Here is a 22,753-nt window from a genome sequence, read left to right on the forward strand (position 1 = left end):
TGAAACTTGGACTCTCACTCTGAGAGAGGAACATAGGTTCAGGGTGTTTGAGAATAAGGTGCTTAGGAAAATCTTTGGGGCTAAGCGGGATGAAGTTACAGGAGAGTGGAGAAAGTTACACAACACAGAACTGCACGCATTGTATTCTTCACCTGACATAATTAGGAACATTAAATCCAGACGTTTGAGATGGGCAGGGCATGTAGCACGTATGGGCGAATCCAGAAATGCATATAGAGTGTTAGTTGGGAGACCGGAGGTAAAAAGACCTTTAGGGAGGCCGAGACGTAGATGGGAGGATAATATTGAAATGGATTTGAGGGAGGTGGGGTATGATGATAGAGACTGGATTAATCTTGCACAGGATAGGGACCACTGGCGGGCTTATGTGAGGGCGGCAATGAACCTTCGGGTTCCTTAAAAGCCATTTGTAAGTAGGGTAAGTAGGTGAAATAGACTTGCAGATTTTCAGAGCAAATAGCTCATGTTGTATGTAACAAAAAACTAAAATATTGTAACGTTTTATACTGAACAACAATAATGTAGTTTTATTCTTAACAATAACTCTTCATTCTCTACGATTTAATTTCACTCCCGTCAACAATGGGATTTGCTCTCTGCACAACAACACAGCGTTCTTTAGTGCACTCCACTGACGACAATGACAATTTACTTGGACTATTACTAACAACAATGAACTGTTAATCTTAACTAATATTCACAAAGCACTATTTACAACACAGAACTGTCAGTTCTCAGTTCACAGCCCGTTTGTCTTGGCTAGTTCTTCTAGCTCAGTCATTCGCGTTACAGAATCTCGAACCCCAGACCTTCAGAGACGATCCGCTGCACTTCGAACTCAGGTCCCCCAACTGCGGTCCACTGCACTCGAACTCCAGGCTTCAGGCTCCAGAGTTACGGACACAACTCAAGTCTAGCTCTGGTCTCGAAGCTGGCTTCACTGCTACACAAGAGTGTCTGGCTTGCTCTCCACTGACTTTAACAACACTGCCTTACTGACTCACTGATTGACGTTCACTTGCGTCTTCTCTTTTATAACCAAACTATAGTTTCTCGAGAGTTCGCGAAAGATTCCACTCTCGAATAATCTGGATTTCCACTTCGACGGACTCCTGGACGATTCGGGAGGGTCCGTCCCCCCCTTCACTTCGCACATAGTAGTTGCGCGCGCAACCTCCCCTCGCCTCTCCAAGCCGCGCGCCGTCCCCCAGTGCTCCGTGGAGCCCGTGTCGACTCACGCGCGACCTGCTCTCTTGCGGGAAGTGTGTTCGAGTCTCGAGGTGGCTGTCACAATATCATACCGCTGGAAAGTTAATAGTTATTTCAGAAAAAAATGCTTTTTCTAAAATGTTTAACAACCTCTTATTCGGTAACTATTGCGAGTAGGATCATGATTTTTGTTTTGTCCATATCGATAGGAAAAATAATAAAAAATAATTTATCCCTTTCGCGTATTTCAATAGTGTGGACGGTTTTCGTGTAAATTTAATTTTAAAAACCTCTAATTTGAAGCCACTGCACGATGCGATTTGGTTGCAACACAGACGCAGAGAACAGCTCGTCTAGCGAGACACATAGAGTTTGTTGATCTCTTGCATCTGTATCACGAGAAGAATGTCTTAGCGACGATGTTGTCGGATTGCTGAAACTTCAAACTTAATTTTCTAATTAACCGTGCATTTAATCACAAAACATAAAACAGGTTTTCTATTCATTTCAGTGTATTTTCACTTTCACCATGCATAGAAGAAGCTTAGAGGACTGCATATCCAGTGTCCTCACTACCATATAAAGGGTAGCTCAAAAATAAGGAAAATAAGTTTTAATAGCTCTGTTATGAACATGAATTTTTATTCAGGAGATAAATGATACCATGTGTTGTGCCCAGGGATTATAAGCAATATATTTTCACTTTAATTTAAAGTAACGAAATCGTATTATTAATACATGCTATACATGCGAAAGAGCTCGCTTCCTGTTTTGACAGATTACAGAGCACAGTTTAGTTAACGTCATCAAAGTCACAGTCCAGTCCTTGAACATGCAGAAATGCGTACGTTTGCATCTTGCATTTTATCGCGAACTCAACTTAGCGACAGCTGACTTATGACGAGACATTTTAATTGGCGACGATTCCGAAAGTCTGAATTTCCATTGGTCAAATCAAAAACAGATCCAGTCGTGAAAGTTCCTTGAATCCATATTGTTTTAAGTAACGACCGGAAACGCCGATTTGAAAGAATGGTTAAGAATCAGAAGCGTGGTGTTTAGTGAGTGCAATACCATTTTTTCAGAAGATTCGCGGGTAAAATAGCGTCACTCTGTTACGTCACAAAGGACGCGGTTCGAGAGTTTATAAAAGGACATGAAACGTCGAAAACACGGTTATTAGTTATTGGTCAAGACAGTGGTCATGGAGTAGCGCTCCCTACGTCCAGTAAGAAGTTCTGAAAATGGCATTGAAAATGGGATCAACTGGAACCAGCATTAGGGTTCGCCCTACTATTTATTGTAAGTAAAATCATCAGATCATTCTTTAAACTTTTCATTTAACTAGTTATCTTGGTACTTCAGATTTAACAGAAATTTTCATACTTTCCAAATCATTCAATACTCAATATTTTATTTGTAGTAAATTGATATTTTTATTAATAAATTTAGTACTAGTGAATTTCTACACTTGTGATTTTTCCGAAAACCTGAGATAACATTCTAAGTAGGAATCCCTCCTATACACAAGAAAGAACAGTTTATAAAATATAACGCAGTGTTTGATTAGTTTGTGTTATCTTCATAGAGATTATAACTCGCGATTATCTCGAAGATAAGCCACCCGCCCTTGTCGCGGCAAGCGCCATGACAAATTACTGATGTCAGATATGATAGAGCTTAACAATAAATTATGGTCTCAGAAATGGTATAATAAATATTGGTGTCAGAATTAATATACTATAACAAAAAGTTGGTGTCAGAAATGGGCACAACACATGGATAGAAAGACATATTCTTATTTTATTTCAACATACTCTTCACCAACACTGATAGACTTAATTGCACCATTTTAAAAATTGCTGCACCATAACCTCCATCAGCCATTTATGGATTACAATGCCACATGCTCATTTATAGAGGACAACTGTCCTGTACTTCACCCTTCATCCACATTTGTTTACCATTATGATTCCTGTGCGGCCATACTCTGCAAAGGATTCAGTTACTTCGAACTATTGCTGCTCGTGTACGTAAGCACACTCAAGATCAAATATCATATCCTAAAAGAAAGAAGATTTATTGACACTCAAAAGTTTTGCTTTCCAAAAGTCCACCAACAGAACTCTTTCGGCATCCTAAAAAATGTTCAAAAGGATATTGTCTCCTGATTGGATTAACTTGAACTTCTTTTCAGCTAAGAAACTTATTTATGCTTCTATTTCATAGAGGCAATATTTGACTTAAGGATGAAATGGTGGACCAACCTTACATTCCATTTCATAATTTAGAAAAGGAACAGGTTGCCTTTCCATTCATACCACAGCAGGTGCTACTGCTGCTCATTCAGGTAGTCTTGTGACTAGAGTTGGGCCACTGAGGCACCACCATGCTGACACTACGAAGTAGGCAAGCTCATCACACAATTCTATATTTCGACAGCACAGTTCAAAAGAGAAACAACTCAAAATTTAAAGTTTTGAGAAACCTGCATTTTAAAGCTTTATGTTTCTGTGAAAAATCAAAGGATCACTGAAATTACTCCAAATTCTGTTACTGATGTTTTATATATACAATAAGTTTCAAATTAGACTGTGTTAATTGGATTTTTCACAGCAACGTGAAGCTTCAAATTTCAGTTTGCTCAAAACTTTAAATTTTTAGTTGCTTTCCTTTTGAACTGGGCCATCAATTTCTCTTCCACAGTTTCCCATTTGTTGGTGTGAATTACAATAGCCAATCATGTGTTTCCTTTCTAGTGGATATTGAAAAATGTCCAAGTCACTGTAATCTTTGACACACTAATATCCACTGCTACACCATCATTTTGACATTAAATCCATTCCATACATCTCCAGAAGTCATTTACTGATTACAGTACCATGTGCTTGTTCATAGCGGACAACTGCCCAGACTTAATCTTTTGTTCACATTTGTTTGCCATTATGACTTCTGTTTGAGATGCTCGGCACAGCGGTTGCTTGTTTCCATAAGACTTAACAGCTCTGAAAAAGAATATACGTAAGAAATTTATTATTGGACTATCTCTTGTAACACAACCAGCAAAGAAAGCAATCTTTCAAGTCTTGGGATATTACAATCCTGATAAGGACATCGTAAAAAGTTCCAAAACATTAGACACAGTAAATCTCAAGGAACAGCTGACAGCTGATACATAATCACAAATTATTCTTTGCATTCAATTTGTAGTTAATCACTGTGATTTGGGAATACTGCTAGAAGGCTATTTAATGTTAATTGTTAAGGTTCTGGCTGATAAGTACATCTATTATCAGGCAGTACATCTCACTTGCTGATAGATTTATCTTGCTTAAGCTTCGAAATGAAATATCTGTAACACTATGTACAGTGACATCAATAACTTTTTTCCTTACATTTCATTGTACCTTGTTTTTTGACTATACCATGCAGGCTTTGCTTAATGGTAAGTTTTAGTTGCCAAGGTAATATTTTACACTGCATAGGTACAATCAGGACATAATTAAAAATGAAAGGAAAAAAGTGTTTGATGTCACTTTATATCACAAAACAGTACTGATCAATACAACAACATACGAAAAATTTCAAAAGAATTTTCTTTCATGTATATATGAAGATCCTGTGGAGTAACGGTTAGCACGTCTAACCGCGAAACCAGGTGGCCCGGGTTCGATTCCCGGTCGGGACAAGTTACCTGGTTCAGGTTTTTTCCGAGGTTTTCCCTCAACCCAATATGAGCAAATGCTGGGTAACTTACGGTGTTGGACCCCGGACTCATTTCACCGGCATTATCACCTTCATCTCATTCAGACGCTAAATAACCAAAGCTGTTGATAAAGCGTCGTAAAATAACCTACTAAAATAAAAATATATATGAAGATATTAAATCAATACAATTGACCAACATAATTCCAATGTAATAAAACTTTTTATGCTCGACCATGCCGAAATGTAGTAATTATACACCTGGTAGCAGCCCTTTAATGGACCTCATTAAAGTACACCTATTCATTAAAGTTCAGGTGTTCCACCAATCAGAAAACACCATTGTAGCAATATGAAAGCGCAAGTATCGATTATTCTCGGATATACAATCGAAAGACAACTAGCGAAATGTCACGGAGGCTGGAAATCCAATACTGTCGCAGAAGATTATGTTCTGTTACTATAATAATTAGCGTTAATTGTAAATAATATTCAAATAAATTCAATTTTTCATCTCGTTTTTCAATGTCTAAATCAATTTCAAGGTTATATCAAGATTAATGTTTATTTTACTCTCTAGATTATATCAAGGTCAATGACATTTGTTTCTCGCAAATAATCAATACTTTCGCGTCTGCACACATCTCACAATTTACGAGATATTGCACAAGGTCAGTTCTGCTCCCCAGTCAGATAAGAATAACATGAATACTTATGAATAATTTCAAGTTAGAAATATGGTCGAGCATAAAAAGTCGTATGAAACTTGCCTATAATGGTAATTAAGACGCTCGTATGAAAATTATGAAACTCGCTTGTGCTCGTTTCATAAACCTACTCGCGTCTTAATTACTACCATTATAGGCTCGTTGTATAATGTACTATTATCCCACAACCTCATATGTAGTGTAACAGACAGCATACCTGAATCAAAGGGCTGTTAGAAAATAACCCCAGCTTTCACAATCCACTTCCTCCCGCTCCATCCAGTTCCTCCACTTCTTTATCTTTATCCTTATCTTTACTCAGACGTTTCTTTTTCGCTGTCTCATCAGCCATCTGGCAAATTGTCGTCCGCTGCAAATAAAATTAAGTAAATTCACATAAAAGGGCTCGATTTTAAATTTATCACTAAATTTATTGCACTTATCTTATGGTACCATCTACCATTACACTAAGTTTATCATAATTATTAATACGAATTTAATAGCTTTTTATGAAAAAAGTCAGAATCGAAGTCAGAAGTTTTATGTATCAACTCTGCAGTCCTGTTTGTGAATACTTACCAGTGATGGATTTCTCCGTGTAAGAAGTTTCACATCTTCTGCATTAATTGTTGATCGTTTGGCATGTCTGCGATAAATAAACATAATTAATTTAGAAACGTTAAAAATAAAATTATTTACATTCAAACAAAATTACAATGGTGAAAATGTGTGTGGAAAACATAAAACAATAGAATGCAAAGAAGTGCATTTAGATGGTGTCCAAAATTTTAGAAGAACAAAGAGATAAAAAAAAATCAAGAAATGATGAAATGGATTCATTATCACTAGGACTCGAAATTTTACATAATGACGTTTCCAATTTTCTTTTATCAACAGAGCTTCCAAAGGTAGAGTAATAGGCCTACTAGTTGTGATGTATTAAAATAAGATGTTATTTATTTTGACATATTATATATTTGACACAAATTAGACATTGCTATGCTATGGCATTCTACATCAAGTGCTGGCCTTCTGTGCTCGAGGTTGTGGGTTCGATCCCGGCCCAGGTTGATGGCATTTAAGTGTGCTTAAATGCGACAGGCTCATGTCAGTAGATTTATGGCATGTAAAAGAATTCCTGCGGGTCAAAATTCCGGCACACCGGCAATGTTGATATAACCTCGGCAATTGAGAGCGTCATTAAATAAACCATAATTTTCTTTGCTACATCAAACTGCTTGTTGTCCAGCCCTGCCAACCTAGTCTATGGTTGTCTTGAAGAGAAGGCATTCCAAAGGTGTAGTATGTAGCAGAAGGGATAGCCTTAATTGGTAGGGAGATGTTTAACACTTAGGAGCCATGCGTCCATTATAGTGGACAGCTAGTATTATGGTTATGACATGATATAATATATTAAAAATTTTTTGTTATATATAAAATACGTTGATATTCTTTAATTTTATGTAACATTAAGGACATCGCACTTGATTAAAATAATTAACAAAATTTTGTTTGTAATTTTTTTTCTTAAAAAAGGAGCAAAATCATTTCAACTGCAGTCAGTTGAAACTCCATCAGCTTCCATGCGTACCATTACACCGATTGTTTTACATGGGCTCTTTCCATCCTTTACCACAGGCTCAATTGACTGCAGTGGCTGGGACACGAACCTGCGATCTTAGGCACGATATGCTGGCCGGACATATCTTGTGTGCCTTAAATCGCCTGGCTAATGAATCCAACACGAATTTACCTGATTATGCAGGTATACGAACCCTTGGTCAAGAGTCAGACATTTGCGTGCAATAGTGATATAAGTCTTCAGGCTTCTAAAGGTTAAGTATACAATACCCTCTACAGTTCCAAAATACAATGCAAAAGAAACAGATTTCTTATTATAAACAACTTTTGATGGCAGATTTAGCTGCCATTGAAAATCGACCCCATCATGACTTTATATATGAATCATTTGTCACTAAGTGAACAGTCAGTTACCAATAACAAAATCAGTCACTGAAGGGCGGGGCTAGTTATCAACGTAACACCCCCCACTTTTATACAGGGGCCTACTCACTTGGCAAAACATTCCAGATCTTTACTGACTACTTGCATCTTCTTCCAGATGAATTCGGCGACTAGACTTGTAGCTGCTTTATTCATCTCCATGTCTACCTGACCTCCAATTTCTTGGCAGATCTTCCGAACCTCACTATGGACAGTGAGCCGAAGTTTCTGTGGAGCATGTACAAAAACATACATACAAAATGTTGCAATCAGCAGCATGTTTTGTAAAAATATACCATCCGAATCCTATGTTGTTAATTATGTAACTAATACTAAGACAACTCCATCCAGAAAATAAATTCATGCTTACAAGTGTCACGTCCACATGCCTCAGCAGAGGTGAACGATCATCCAACAAGCACAGAGATATTGTGTGATTAGCACAATGATCCACCCAGCCAGTACGGAATTGTGATGAGCATAACAATATTCAATAAACGAACTTAAATCACAATTCAATCAGATAAAATGAAAATGCCCCCATCTAAACTAATGGAGTGGTACTGGAGAAAGAATGGGTTAAGTAACATGATTAGTTCCGAGTTTTACAACAAAGAACAAAACCAAAGACAAAAATGGTTGACGAGTCACTTACTCAGTTCCTACTGTGCCTAGCCTACAAAGATTCTCAGACCAAAATCCCAAAATAAAGAGTGGTCTAATAGGATGAGCAAAGAGAAGCAAGAATGATTTTAGTGGAGAGGAATTGGAAGGTGGCAGTAACTTTAGACAGAGAGTATGATACAAATTAGTAAATAGAGACATCTGAGAAGAGAGAAAAGAAAGCTAAAACATCATGAGAGAACAAGAATGTTAATAAAAGGTGTATATAACTGATAAGTAAATTTCTGCTCGCCCAAAATTTTTCGCAATTAGGAAAATCAAACAACACTAGGCTACTGCAATTTTCTTTAAAATGCTTGCGAAGATTCAGCATTTATTCTTGTACCAGGGTGGATCGGAAAGTAATGAAAAATAATTTTTTTCTGCGTTGGCATTGCGCCTGGGATGTTGACATTTCACTGAGATATAGATTGAAGTTTTCACTACAGACACAATTTGTTTTGCATGTGGAACTCTAGCGAGAGAAGTGTAAACTACGCAACAAAGATGGCGCGCATGTTACTGTCGTCAACTTGTGAAGAGCAGTGAAGTGTTGTGCGACTTTTGTGGGCTGAAGGACATAATTCCAAGTAAAATTTACAGGAACATGTATGGCGTACACAGGGAAGACTGTACGGACTATAGTAACATCTCCAGGTGGTGCACATTCTTCGCAGACGGCCATGAGAACCTTTGTGATTCGCCACGTCCCGGATGGCTGGTAACAGCTGCATCCCAGCAGAATGTCACAGGTATTAAGGCGGCAATTTTGAACGACTGGCAGATTCAACTGCGAACCTTATCTCAGCAGTTCAACATTTCATACAGTGCAGTGTACGATATCGTGCATGGCACACTGAAATTTCATGAAGTTAGTGCCCGCTGGGTGCCTAAGAACCTGACAGATGACCACAAGGGCCAGCAAATGATGACATGCTTGGACCACTTAAGGCGTTACGCTGCAGAAGGGCATGACTTTCTGAAAGAAACTGTCACTGGTGATGAGTCCTGGGCGTACCACTACATACCCGAAACAAAGCAGGCTTCTATGGAGTGGAAAGAAAAACTTCAAAGTGACGCAATCTCCTAAGAAAGTGCTTGTGACAGTGTTTTGGAATATGCATGGTGTTTTGTTGGTGGACTTTGCTAAGCATGGAACAACTGTAAATGCTGCAGCCTATATTCAAACGTTGGTAAAGTTGCCCCATGTCCTTCGTGACAAATGTCATAACATTAATGCTGACAATGTCAGACTTGCACCATCGGACTTTCATCTGTTTGGTCCCATGAAGAAATTCTTGACCGACCATCGCTTTGCGACCGATGCAGAAATGCAATCAATGTCCACAGATGGCTATACTCCAAATGAACGAAATTCTATGAACAGAGTATACTGAAACTGGCACCACAATGGGAGAAATGTGTTGAGAATTGGGTGCCTATGTAGAAAAGTAGCTAAAAGATGTGAGTTCATTTGTGTATTTTTTTTTATTTTTGTTTACTTATTAAACGTTTTTTTTTTCATTATTGTGCATTTCTTTCCAATTCATCCTCGTAAATGGCTTCAACCCCTATATCCACACTAAGATCCTGTTTGCAGAACTTCTGTTTACAATACTTTCAGTACCAGCAGCTGTATTGCAATGTGTTCTTTACATTCAGATTTACTGTCCCATGCTTTTTTATGCTGTTTAATCTTGGTGAAACAGAAATATGCTATTGAACAAGAAGTTTCCTATATCTACAATTCACAAGTTAAAGCAGAATCTGTAAAACACATATGGGGCAAGTTGAGTGAGTTAATAAATATCAGAATTATCATATGTATTGTCTCCAAAGTAATGTGTTACAATTTTGAGGTTTTTTTTTCTCAATAATTTAAGTAGCCTACTGATGTTTTTTTCTCCAGCGTGTGGGAGGATATTGAGGTTTATGGGTATTCCTGATTTCCGCCTAATCTATAAAACCGCAGTAATAAACACGATGGAGGGAAAAAAAACCATTATGCTTCAAGATACATAGACACCAGTGCACAGGTAGGCCTAAATCGTTGAATTTAGTATAAGGGATTTTTTGTGGAGATGGAGTTGAAAATGTAAGGACTTAATAGGTACAAACACAAAAACTTGAAGATGAAATTGATTATAAAAGAAAGAGAGCAATTACAAAACGGGAAACAAGAAAGCGACACAGAGAGAAATGGAATGATTTCGTCTCAAGATTAGAAAGAGATTTAACATTACCAAGACCCAAAACTTTCAAAATTTTAAAGAAAATAAATTCGGAGATAAAAGAAAATGTTGTTCTAAACCCTATTCCTAACGAATCTCTACTTGATTACTTTAAAAATATATGGTTTCACAAAAACATCTCTTTTACATTAAAGACTTCCAACAACAACACAACAGATATTATTACTTATGATGAACTCATTGAAGTATATAAACGTTTAAAAAACAGGAAAGCCCCAGGCGAAGATAATTTAAATTTCGAGCTTTTTAAATACGCTGGAGAAGAATTTACCAATAGATTTTTATATTTCTTAAACAATATATGGGCGGGATCACAACCCCCAGAACGTTGGCAAAAAGCCATTGTAGTAACATATTTATAAGAAAGGAAACAAAAAATTATGTGAAAATTACAGGGGTATAAGTCTTCTCAATTCTGGATATAAGATCTATACAGCCATAATCAAAAATAAACTATCACATCTTTACGAAGACAAAATCACTGAAGAACAGAATGGATTCCGAAAAGGAAGATCATGTTGTGACAGCTATTTCACCATGAAGATTTTAATTGAAAAGCACAGAGAATTTAATATTCAAACCCACTTAGCTTTTATTGATTTCATAAAAGCTTTTGATAGAGTTGATAGAAATAAACTTTTAGAGATTTTACGCTATGATAATGTGCCAAACCAAATCATTCTCTCCATTTATAATTTATATCAACAAAATGAAATTGCCATAAGAACTGAATGCGGAACTACTACCTGGACTTCCATCAACCAAGGTGTTAGACAAGGATGCGGTCTTTCCCCTCTGTTGTTTATTATATATATGAACCATATTTTATACATTTGGCGACAAAGTCATCATGTTGGAATTCAAATTAATCGAAACACAGTTCTCGATACACTAATGTTTGCCGACGATCAGGTTATTAACGCTCAAACAGAGGAAGCTTTACAAAGAGCCGTTTATAATTTGCAAATAATCGCCTCAGATTTCAATATGGAAATCTCAAAAGAGAAAACGAAAGTCTTGGCATTTTCGGGAGAGAACCCAATTCCAAGTAAGATCATGATAAATAATACTTTAATTGAACGTGTTAATTCATTTAACTATTTAGGTTATAGCCTCTCTTACATCACTGATGAAGATATGTCAAACAAAATATCTAAATTTATAAAAATCACTGGCGTAATTAACACCGTCTTCAAAACATCCCATGTTCAGAAACATACAAGGCTAAAGGTATATAAAACACTAACTCGACTGGTCCTCACTTACGGTAGTGAGGCATGGACAATCAGAAAAGCTAATGAGCAAAGGCTGACGACAGCTGAAATGAGGTTCATGCGACGAACAGCGGGATGCTCTTTTCTGGAACACCGTAAAAATGTGGACATATTGCAGGAACTAAAAATGGATCCTATAGTTAATTTTGTTCAACAATATCGACTTCAGTGGAAAAAACATGTCGAAAGGATGGATCACACATGATGGCCTAAATAGATTCTTACTTATGTACCAAGAGGAAAGAGGAAATTGGGAAGACCACGCAAGCGCTGGCATGAGACCATAACAGATCCTGCAGGGTCTGATACATGAGGGATATGATGATGATATTTGGAAAAAGAAAAATTGTTGCAAAATGTAGGGAATTACGTGTGAAATGAGAGATTCGTGGTAATGGAAGTGCAAACATTGTGTTTTCTAGTGAAGGAAAGGAATGTAAGGACAAAATATACGATACAATGTAAAGTGAAGAATGCATAACTTCTTTTCGCAATGTGACTTCGTTTGTACATCCGCTATTACAATAGCTCCTCACTGACCAGTACTGACATCACAACAACAAAAATCACCAGCCTTTGCACAGTGCTTGAAATCCTGCAATCAATTGCTGTCATCTTCATTTTCATGTGGACCGCCAGGATACAAGACCTTGACGTCTTCTAAGCTAAGCTAACTTAATCTAAATAATAATGATATTCTTACCTTGAAGGCTTCGATCATATAGTCTACTGATATTTTTGGTAAATCTTTAAAATAGCATTACCAAAGGAAGGCGGACAGCAAAAACTGGCACATTCTTAAGACAATTTTGAGTACATGCAAGGTATACCAAAAGCCTAAACTAACATGTCGCAGATTCGTATATGCAAGGCATACCAAAATCCTAAACTAACCTAACGTGTCACAGATTCGTATATGCAAAGCATAACAAAAGCCTACACTAAACTAACCTATTACATATTCGTATATGCAAGGCATACCAAAGTCTAAAGTAACCCAACCTGTCACAGATTCGTAAATGCAAAGCATACGAAAGGGGGCGTATTGTGATATAAACATTTAAAATATAAAAAATTCCAGTGTGTACACTAGCGTGAAACTTTTGTAATGGCACTTACTGTTCTCCAACCAGGAGATCAACCGTGAAAGGAATGTGCTTACTATTGCTTCACTATTGGAACGAAGTAGATAAATAATATTACCGTTATAACGCCAGTTTAAAAACCATGCGTTCTCCTGCATATGTTATACATATGATATTTCCGTGCATTAAACTGAGAGGATTCAATTCGGCATCGGAAATGGAATCCGGCGTGGCTTAGTGGATAACGCGTCAATACGTAAGCTGAAAACTCGGGTTCGAGTCCCGATGCCGGAGAGAATTTTTCTCCGCTCCACCCAAGCCACTTGGCTCCACCCATTCTTCATTTCTGTTCTTTTGTTATATTTTCCTTACTCGGGGATAACATTCAAGGAAAAACACCTTTGCTATGTTATCTGAATTAATTTATATTCAATAATTACAAACAATACACTTTGTATCCTTTCTAAATGTGTACTCACGTCTTCATGACTTAATTTGTCCATAATAAATAATGCTTATATCATTACCGATCGCAATCAAATAAACCCTTCTCACAATAATCATTCAAAACAATATTATAAATTTACAAAACTGTACCGCGACACAATATGCCCAGTGTCGCCAACATGATTCTTGAAAATCCCTATAAAAGTGCGTAAATCGTTAAATTGATATTACATCAAGAGGGCTAGATATGCCCTCTTGTATATCATCAATGTAAATATGGAGAATTTTGCCTCAGTGAGGATTAAAAAACCTGCTGAATCCCTATATCAACAGTATAAATGTGATCACTGTTAAAGTAACACGGAAATACACCAGATCTGGTGGGAAAACCACTATATTGGCGACAATGAATACGCCACATCTGTTGTAAACAAACATAAAACGTTAATTCTGACTACTTTTTTTTCTATCTTATACGGAGGAGGGATCCGAAGGCTTACACTGCAGCCTGAGTGTGCTTACCACTCTTATTCTTGTGAATGATTGGGTAGCCGAACGGCCGCGCTCTTGTACAAGTACAGCACGCTGTACTGTGAACATAACCCGGCTGTTGTATGGATGATGATATATGAATTAATGATGGCGAAATGAGTCCGAGGTGCAACGCCGAAAATTACCCAGCAATTCTGCTTCAATTGGTTGAGGAAAAACTCCAACCAGGATTTGAACTCGGGCCCGTTCGTTTCATAGTCAGACATTCTGACTACTTACTATAGCCCCCTCCCTCCGGGAAAGGAACTGGCCATCCTAATCCATTATCTCTTGGCCTAGTTACTTTATAAGTGGTCCCTTTTTGGTATCACTTGTTAGGTTCAGACCTGATTTCGGACAGTTGAAAACAACAAGGAGTGGTATATGCAGAATTTTTAAAGGAGGGGGTTATTATTTTTTCTCTTTGTACAGAGGCTCCTAGAGAAAAACCCTGTGTTATCTGGATCACGGGCTTGCCCAACGCAAGTTATAAATTGGGGTACACCAGGAGAGTCCAGCGCATCACTAGACCACCGTAGTAGTGATATGTATTTTGCTGCTAATTTGCAAACACGACATTTTTTTTTTTTTTTTTCGTAATTTCCCTAACATTATTGAAAAAGAAAAGTTTTTTTAAATCCAATTATAGGTATTTATTGCAAGTATTTGGTGGTCAAATGAATTTCAAAAGGCGCCATTTGCATGTGCTATTTCCTCCTCCCTCTCTCTCACTCTTGTACAGAGGAGAGACCCAAAGGTTTGCATTGCAGCCTGAGGCTTATTTTGCTTACCACTCCTATTCTGTGAATGATTGGGTAGCCAAACGGCCGTGCTCTTGTTAATTCATTTATAAAATTAGTAAACTACGTTCCACCTCCAAGTTACTTATTAAAGGAGCCCAATCCATTGTAATTAATCTATTATTTATGTACCGGTATATACGAAATTGTAACATTATTTTTCATTCTAATTCTCCAGTACATTTCATGTTTTGAATACTTATTTCCCTATGATATGTCTAGCCTCTATTAATAGGTAATCTTTTAGTATTTTGATTTTTATTGTATTGGTAAATTTAATATTAATTGTAATTACAATTGTAAATGTATTCTTAATATTGTAGTTGTAATCCCCTGGTAGAGGGGAAGAGAAGGCCTGATGGCCTTATCTCTACCAGGTTACTTAAATAATATGTATACCAGTAGGCCTACTACTAATTATACTACTATGATTTAATTTTCATCCAAATTCTAAATGATCAGGTATTTCTGGACCATAGGTATAATCCGTATTATTTACTATCCACATTTCTTGTGCCTGTAAACTTCCATTTTTGATAGTGTTCATAAAATTAGTAGCTTATAATAAAAGTCAACAGAATTTAACATATTTTGAAAATGTAGCGAAATACACTAATTCTTTTTATAATATCTCAATTAAAATTTTCAATTATTATCATTTTTCTCTATGTATTAAACCTCTACTGGTAATCTATCCTAAATAATCTACAAAACTAATTTATCTATACTTCGGTTATTTACATTTTTATATTGTAGCGTTTTATATCCTTCTCCATTGGCATAGCCAGGAATTTAAGATGGGAAGAGGCCTCGTAAGATCGAATCAGTAGCAGGTTAGGTTAGTTTAGGCTTTTGGTATGCTTTACATATTATACAGTACCGGTACCGGTACCGTACTCACAATCGTCACTATCCAACCCAAATCCCTATCTCCCACATCATCCTGTAGTGCCTTTGGTGGGGGTGGAGGGTCCTTGCTATCTGCCTTCTTTTGATAACGCTATTGTAGTCCACACTTTGGAGTAATAGTTAGCACGTCTGACCGTGTAACGAGCAGGTCCCGGTTCAAATCCTGGTTGGGACAAGTACCCTGGTTGAAGTTTTTTCCGGGGTATAGTTATAAGGCGCAGACCGACTTCAACAAATCCATCGTTATTGGATTCGGTAATTTTGTAATAGGCCTATTTGCATAAAATAATGAATAAATAAGTAATGAAAGTTAATACTTTGTACTACAGTATTTTTTATTTTTATAAATCACGGCGTACTTGATTCACATGGCCTGTGCGGAAACACAATTCGTGTTGGTGTTCTGTGTACGTTGTTATACGCAATAATGGTTGTGCCTCAATGGGAATTCATTTTCGAAAAGAAATGTAGGCTTACCCTTTGGTTGAATTTCATAATTATTGGTTAATGGTATCTTACATGTTACTCAAAATATGTTAATTTTTCACTTACCTATGTGTTCACCACCTGTTATGTTTATAGTGTAACGCGTGGTGGCAAAAAGACATGGATTTGGATTTGAATACCTTGTGTCGCTTGTGTGCTAGAAAGTGTGAGGACATGCAGAACATTTTCCAGGAGAATACATTTGAAACTGAGATTTATGGCGACGTCAGTAAAGATTTATCTGGGATGTTGCCACTTAAAATAGAAACTGTGACTTCGATCAAGGTACTGATGAAACAACATTCACTACGGCACTCTTCGTGTAGGTTATTGTAACCGGAATTATCTTTATGTTCTTACAACAAATATTTAATATAGAATGTAAGTCATGCACTTAGGAGGACATTTCGAGTAGGTATCTAAATGTGTATAACTCAGATTGTGTGTCAGGTCTCTAAGTAAGTTACTGTAAGCTGTGTTGTACTGTGACGTAACGTTATCTAACCTAACCTAACCTAACCTAACTTAACTTAGGCCTACTCTACTCTCGGAACTATTTCATTAAAATGCATAATATATGTGAACTATTGACTGAAAAATACATCATTAATGGAAGAAGTACATAGTGACTACCCGATTAATACTAAATGCTAGACATCTCAATTTGACCATACTGATATGGAATGAACACTTGTATCCATTTGAAAGAAAATAATAGTAGTTAAATTCATTGTAAGTTAAGTTAATTTTACTGACATTTGCCTAAAATTATGAACTGCATGAAGGTAGTTACACATTTTCTAAAAGTTTGACATTTTTTGTATGATTCATTATATTGTTTAACTGTGCCTATGTTTATGTAGGTGGAAGCAGGGGATGGCCTGCCAGCGCATATATGCAACGAGTGTGTTGCCCATCTAAACAGTGCCCTTATTTTCAAGGAGAAGTGTCTCACGGCTGATTCAATATTAAAACATTTACTAAATAGTGCGGTAAGTATAGGAGGAGCAAGATGTGATTACTAAAGAAGTATACTAAGAGTCTTTATGTACTACTTTCTTTTTTTGAATTACTCACGCTCTGATCTAGAAGCAATTATTAATATACTTTTAGCGACATCGATTACAACATACAATTAAAAGTTTGTTACAATAGATCAATGATGATCAGCATTGATTCGCGTCCTTGAAATCATGTTATGTAGGCCTACTGTCATGTAGTGTGCAGAGTACTTGTCTCTGTTTGTTTACCTTATAGTAGTGTTTCTTTGTTTCAGTGGCGGAATGTTATAAATAATATGTTAATTCATTGTATGTTCACTTTATTTTCTGATTTTCTACAGTTTGATTGAAATTTGGCTCAATGTTTGTGACAGCAATCTTTAGTAATGCTTCTAACTTCTTATCAGATAAACGCGGCCTTATTTTTTACTTAAGAAGCTGCATTTTTTTTAAAAAGAGTTGTTCATAGAGATATTTAGAACAAAACATAGCTTCAAAAGTGTTCAAATAATTAGTACTGCATAAAACAAATGTAAATATCTTAAAAAATCTTACCTTTAGAAATGGAAAATTACCAGTGAAACACGCATTTTCTTATAGGAATAGGAAAATAGGAATAAAAAGTATTTTCAATCGAAATATGAATTCATGTATACAGTAAATTATCAGCCAAAGCAGAATTTGTAAAGAATATAATCTTTTTATGTATTATATGTTACATACAGCATTTTTCATGTAAATCCGGGATCTAAATATATTATTTTAAATTATGTACGTCTATAAAGTACATGCTGGTACTGAAGGGTGTCTGATTACAATGTGAAATGCAGTAACTACATTTGTGCTGCTGGTGAACATCACAACTGTTATTACTTCCAAGATCTCGCACTCGGCACAAGCAGTATTCAGTGTTAGCAGCTGTCCAGTGCAATTCGTTATTGTTTGTTCATATTGCATATTGTTCCATATTGTTAGCAGACACCCAACGGTATCAATTACCAGTGAAATAGTATGTTATTTTTATTTTGTAATTTATACTCGTGTTTCAGCAAGAAGCACAAGCCAGAAAGAACGATATGGCACAACAAACTGAAAAAGACAAGAGAGAAGAACTACTCAACACAAACTGTGCACAATTAAGTGATCAGTAAGTGAAATAAGTATTTTCTTGTGAGGCCAAGTACCAATATACTAAAAAGGCCAATCATGAAATGAGTTGGACAGGGATGGTTCTTGATTTTCCTAATCTTGAATGCAAAATGTGTATAGGGAGTGCTAAAGGTGTAGGTACAACTTAACACCTTCAAAATGTCTATTTTTGGAAATATTTTTTAAAATATGCACCAATTATTCAAGTTTATTTTGATGAAACAATTATTTCATTGTCTGTCTTTATGAATTTTAATGCAATATGCTGTACATAGTACTATATTGCATAGGATTCCCATACATTCTGTAAAATGTGATAGACGTCCCTTTTTTCGCTAATGTGTCACATTGTTCCGAAAAAAGTCGTAGGGACTTTTTCTGTCCTGTATATATATATATTGTTATGTATTGGTTTTCTTTTCAGGAGTACAAACCAAGACAGTGCCCAGGGAAGTGGGAAGAGTGACGCAGGTTCCGAACAAGCAGACCAGAATAACTCATCTGTTGAAAATAGTGCAGTCATGGGAGAACCACAAGATCTCTCATCGAGTGTTGTGAAAAATGGCTCTGACATAGAGGGAAAAGATAACAATGTAGACAATCCTGACAATGACGAAAGACAGTTCACCTGCCCTCCATGTGGGAAGAAGTATTTGTTATCAGCTGCATTTAGGAAACACTTGAGTTTGAAACACGGAATGGATGACAAGAACATAGAAGAGTTGGTTGTGAAACACAATGGTGGTAATAAAAGGACCGTTAAACCAGCAGATAAGAAAACCTGTTTATGTAATGTGTGTGGTAAACAAGTGAACAGCGTTCAATTTAAGCAACATATTCGGAGTCATGAACAAAATTTTCAGCATTTGTGCACGTACTGCGGAAAAAAATATCTTACCAAGTTTCGTTTGACCCAGCATATTAGAGTTCATACGGGTGAGAAGCCATTTGCTTGTAATATTTGCAACAAACGTTTTCACGAGAAGTCACTACTCCGTTCCCATCAGAGACGTTACTTAAAACAGCGACCACTGAAGTGCACCGTTTGCGAAAAACGTTTTACAAACAGATCGCATCTCAACACTCATCTCATGATCCATACCGGTGAAAAGCCTTTTCGTTGTTCCATATGTTTTATGGAATTCAGATCAAATAACCATTTGAAACGACATTTCAAATTGCATTCGGGAGAGAAGTCGTATTCTTGTAGTATATGTGGCAAGGCCTTCATACAGAAAAGTAATTATGTACAGCATCTCGCAGTGCATAGAGAGGACAAACCATTCAAGTGTACTGAATGCGGAAAAGGATTTTCTTACAAATGTAGCCTGAAGATGCACGTGGAAGTACACAGAAAAAAGTCTTCTGAACAGATAACTAACGTAACCCAACCTTCAAATATCCAAACTCTACAGGGTCATGGTACTTGTTGAAACGTTTATCCCTGTCCTCTTGCTTATTTTTTTAATTTTATATAGAAATTGATTATCGCAATCTCTAACCATACTGACTTAAACTTAGTTTACTGCCTTATGGCTTTCATTAATTAGTTGTGTCACCATATTACATGTTGACATAAAGCAAACTTTACCTGTACTTAGTCAGGCTTCTCAATTCATGATGACTAATGTACTGTTCTCCCAACAAATAGACCCACTGAAGGATAGGACTCCAAATTCCTTCCTCGTTTTAATCTTTCTTCTGCTCAAAGTAATGGCAGCTCTGGTCAGCTCAGTATTGTGGAAAGCAGTGGAGGAAGAAATTCGAGTAGCAGAAAATGGTGCTTTATAAGCAATAGTAATGCCACAGAACTCAAGAATGTTTGGGAGGGTTGTAAGTTGACTGCTCCAAAATACCTTTTCCAGAACATCTACAAAGCACATGTAATCAAAATTATTGTTACAAAATACTTCATAATTTATTTTAATTTAATTATATATTAAATTATGCTATTGCAGAGCAAAGGTCCTACTTTTACTGCGCAAGTTTGCTAGTACTCCAGCTACAAAAGTTCCCATCATGTTCACACATAAGTCAAAAGTATCGTGTAGAGTACTATTTTCCATGCTGCACAGCCCAAAAGTTGCTACAGGATGTTGCAAACCACAATAATTTAGCTATGCAGCTTTGCATCTGTGTTGATTCTTCAAAAGAATTTTGTAATAACTAGACCTCGAATTTTTAGGCTCTAAAAATGTAGATTTAGGCATCAAAAATAGGCTTTAAAAACTGTAAAATAGATTCTAAAAAACCATTTTAGGCTTTTAAAAATGTGTAATACCACATATCACTATAATTAACAGCAAAATGGATGTAAGAAATATGAAATTAATAAAAAGAAATAAAGACATCACAATAATTTTGTTCTAGATTTTCAGGTGTTGAACGGTGTCTTTTATCAGAAAGAATCATTTTGTAAGCTGAAAAGACCTTTCAACTGACACTGACATGATAGGTGCGTATTTAAACTTAGCTATATTTGCCGGGAAATTAAAATATCTCTAAAAATATTTATTTTAGGCTCAAAAAACACAAAATAGGTACTAATGGGTAAAATAGGCATTTTTAGGCACAGTTAAACTCTACCAGGTGGTATAATTTTCATGAAAAGTGTACCTACATCATTGGTTCTTATTTATTCCTTCAGGAGAAAATAGGCATAAAACCTAAAATCCGAGGTCTAGTAATAACCAATACCATTAGTTTATAAACAATTTTGGCAACTCTCTTTTTTGAAATTTATGTTATGGAAGGTTATATGAATTATACCATACATACTCGAATTTGTATCGAGCATGTCAGAAATAGTTTATTTTTATCATGTCAGACATTAAAATATGTAGAAACAATGTATTACTGCCACATTTGGGCAGCAACACTGTTTGCAACTGCTGCAAAAATTTCAACAAAACTGATATAAAAATGCTGTGACTGCAATCCTGTTCATATGTTGCTATTTTAGTGCTGTGAGCAGCATGAAAAAGTTGCAAACAACTGTTTTGGTAGCTGCAGCTTTTCGAGTTGCCCTGTTGTTCACTGTTGCTGGTTTTTTTTTTCCCCCTTTTTTCTTTTCTGTTTGTACATTAAAATAAAGAACGTTAACTTTTAATATATATTTCATTTTCGTTTACACATTACCTATTACATATTTCCTTTATCTTCAACTTCTGTGTATCTGCGATTTCATTACTTTCAACAAACTATACTACAAATAAAACAGGTCTTGTTATAAATTGAAATTGTGTAATATTATTATGTAATTTTAAGGGCATGAAGGAGTGCATTTAGCAAATGGACTCAGATCTAGATCAATTAAAAAATCTGTGATAGTTGTCTCTTCCACTGTTTAGAATCAAGATTTCCTTGAACGAGAACTGAAATAATTCTCACATGTTATTGATGATATTCATTTTCTATTTGTTGCAGAGTAAGTACTTAAAGGTAATATTGAACCCATAAATAATTAGTATTTTCAACAGAACTATAGCCATAATTTTCTCATCATACCAGCAACTATTACTGAATTTCATGTTGGCCGTTTCAAAACTATAGAGAACTCTACTTGATTTGTTTCTGTATAGTCAATTTAATATAATGGTTATGAGAATATTAAATATGAATATAGCTCGAAAAATATCAGCTGGGTTTCACAAACTCCCTGACATATCCATGCACTTCACCATGTCTAGACATCTCTAAACTATAAAGGGTGGTTAAAAAATATGGGGAATATCTTCGGGAGATGATTCCTGGCATTATGAACATATGCCCCCAAATGTACTTGTTACAAGATACAGTAGATTGCAACACTGTTGTTCACCTCGTCAGTTCCTATCAGCAATTATGTCAGAGGAAGTGGGTCTACACAACATAATATTGTGTCTATATCATTGGCGGTATAACGAGGCATGTGGTTAATGCATGATGGAGCACCAACGCACTTCTATGTTACATTTCGCCATATCTGAACAACACCTCTGGCAGATGAATTGGTTAAGAAGGTCCTTTTGTTTGGCTCACATGATCACTGGACCTAACCCCCTTGATTTTTACTTATGGAGGCATCTGAAAAGTATTGTGTGCTGAACTGGTTCTTGATATGCCAACTTTGTAACATATGCATTCTACTTGTAATGCTGTTTAGATACAGACCGAAAAATTCGAAAGAATGTGTAAGTCCATGATGCAATGTATGATCACATAGAAATTCATGGGGGATACTTGGAACAACTAATGTAACTCAGCCAGACTGTTTTGCATCTGTATTTTCGGACATATGTTCATAGGACCACGAATCAGCTCTCGAAATTTGTCCCCTTATTTTGAAACCAACCTGTACATTACACAACATGCACTCAGAACAAACCAAACAATGGACCATCCAGTCAGCCTAACTTCGTATTGAAATAAGTTGCATATAAAGAGCATTTAACATGTCTACTTTTCTACGTATTTTTCCTATTCTTAATGCTGCCTGCTATAGCACTCCGAACTGTCCTCCTATAGCTAA

The 22,753-nt window shown here is 36.3% G+C and overlaps 2 protein-coding genes across 5 annotated transcripts; one reads left to right on the forward strand and one right to left on the reverse strand.

The window, feature by feature from the left end:
• Window positions 1-15,830, reverse strand: LOC138695656 (centromere protein S-like). Of its 4 annotated transcripts, none has more exons than XR_011331178.1 (6): window positions 13,400-14,112; window positions 7,717-7,874; window positions 6,222-6,288; window positions 5,860-6,012; window positions 3,195-4,235; window positions 1-1,324 (listed from the first exon to the last, which is right to left on the reverse strand). XR_011331178.1 is itself a non-coding variant. In XM_069819820.1 (6 exons), the coding sequence occupies exons 2-5, from the start codon at window positions 12,554-12,556 to the stop codon at window positions 5,896-5,898; spliced, it is 360 nt and encodes a 119-aa protein (XP_069675921.1). In that variant the 5' UTR covers window positions 12,557-12,632; window positions 15,600-15,830; the 3' UTR covers window positions 1,331-4,235; window positions 5,860-5,895. The 4 variants fall into 4 exon arrangements, 3 of the variants coding, with proteins under 3 accessions (XP_069675921.1, XP_069675919.1, XP_069675920.1); XM_069819820.1 differs by lacking the exons at window positions 1-1,324; window positions 13,400-14,112 and adding exons at window positions 12,539-12,632; window positions 15,600-15,830 and having other exon boundaries at window positions 1,331-4,235; XM_069819818.1 differs by lacking the exon at window positions 1-1,324 and having other exon boundaries at window positions 1,331-4,235.
• A 161-nt stretch (window positions 15,831-15,991) lies between these two features.
• On the forward strand, window positions 15,992-21,352 carry LOC138695639 (gastrula zinc finger protein XlCGF57.1-like). The gene is made up of 5 exons (XM_069819817.1): window positions 15,992-16,074; window positions 16,190-16,378; window positions 16,957-17,085; window positions 18,144-18,241; window positions 18,668-21,352. Exons 2-5 carry the CDS (start codon window positions 16,214-16,216, stop codon window positions 19,674-19,676), a joined length of 1,401 nt encoding a protein of 466 aa, XP_069675918.1. The 5' UTR covers window positions 15,992-16,074; window positions 16,190-16,213; the 3' UTR covers window positions 19,677-21,352.
• Window positions 21,353-22,753: the final 1,401 nt, after the last annotated feature.

This window comes from Periplaneta americana, chromosome 1 (genome assembly GCF_040183065.1).
Source record: "Periplaneta americana isolate PAMFEO1 chromosome 1, P.americana_PAMFEO1_priV1, whole genome shotgun sequence".
NCBI lineage: Eukaryota > Metazoa > Arthropoda > Insecta > Blattodea > Blattidae > Periplaneta > Periplaneta americana.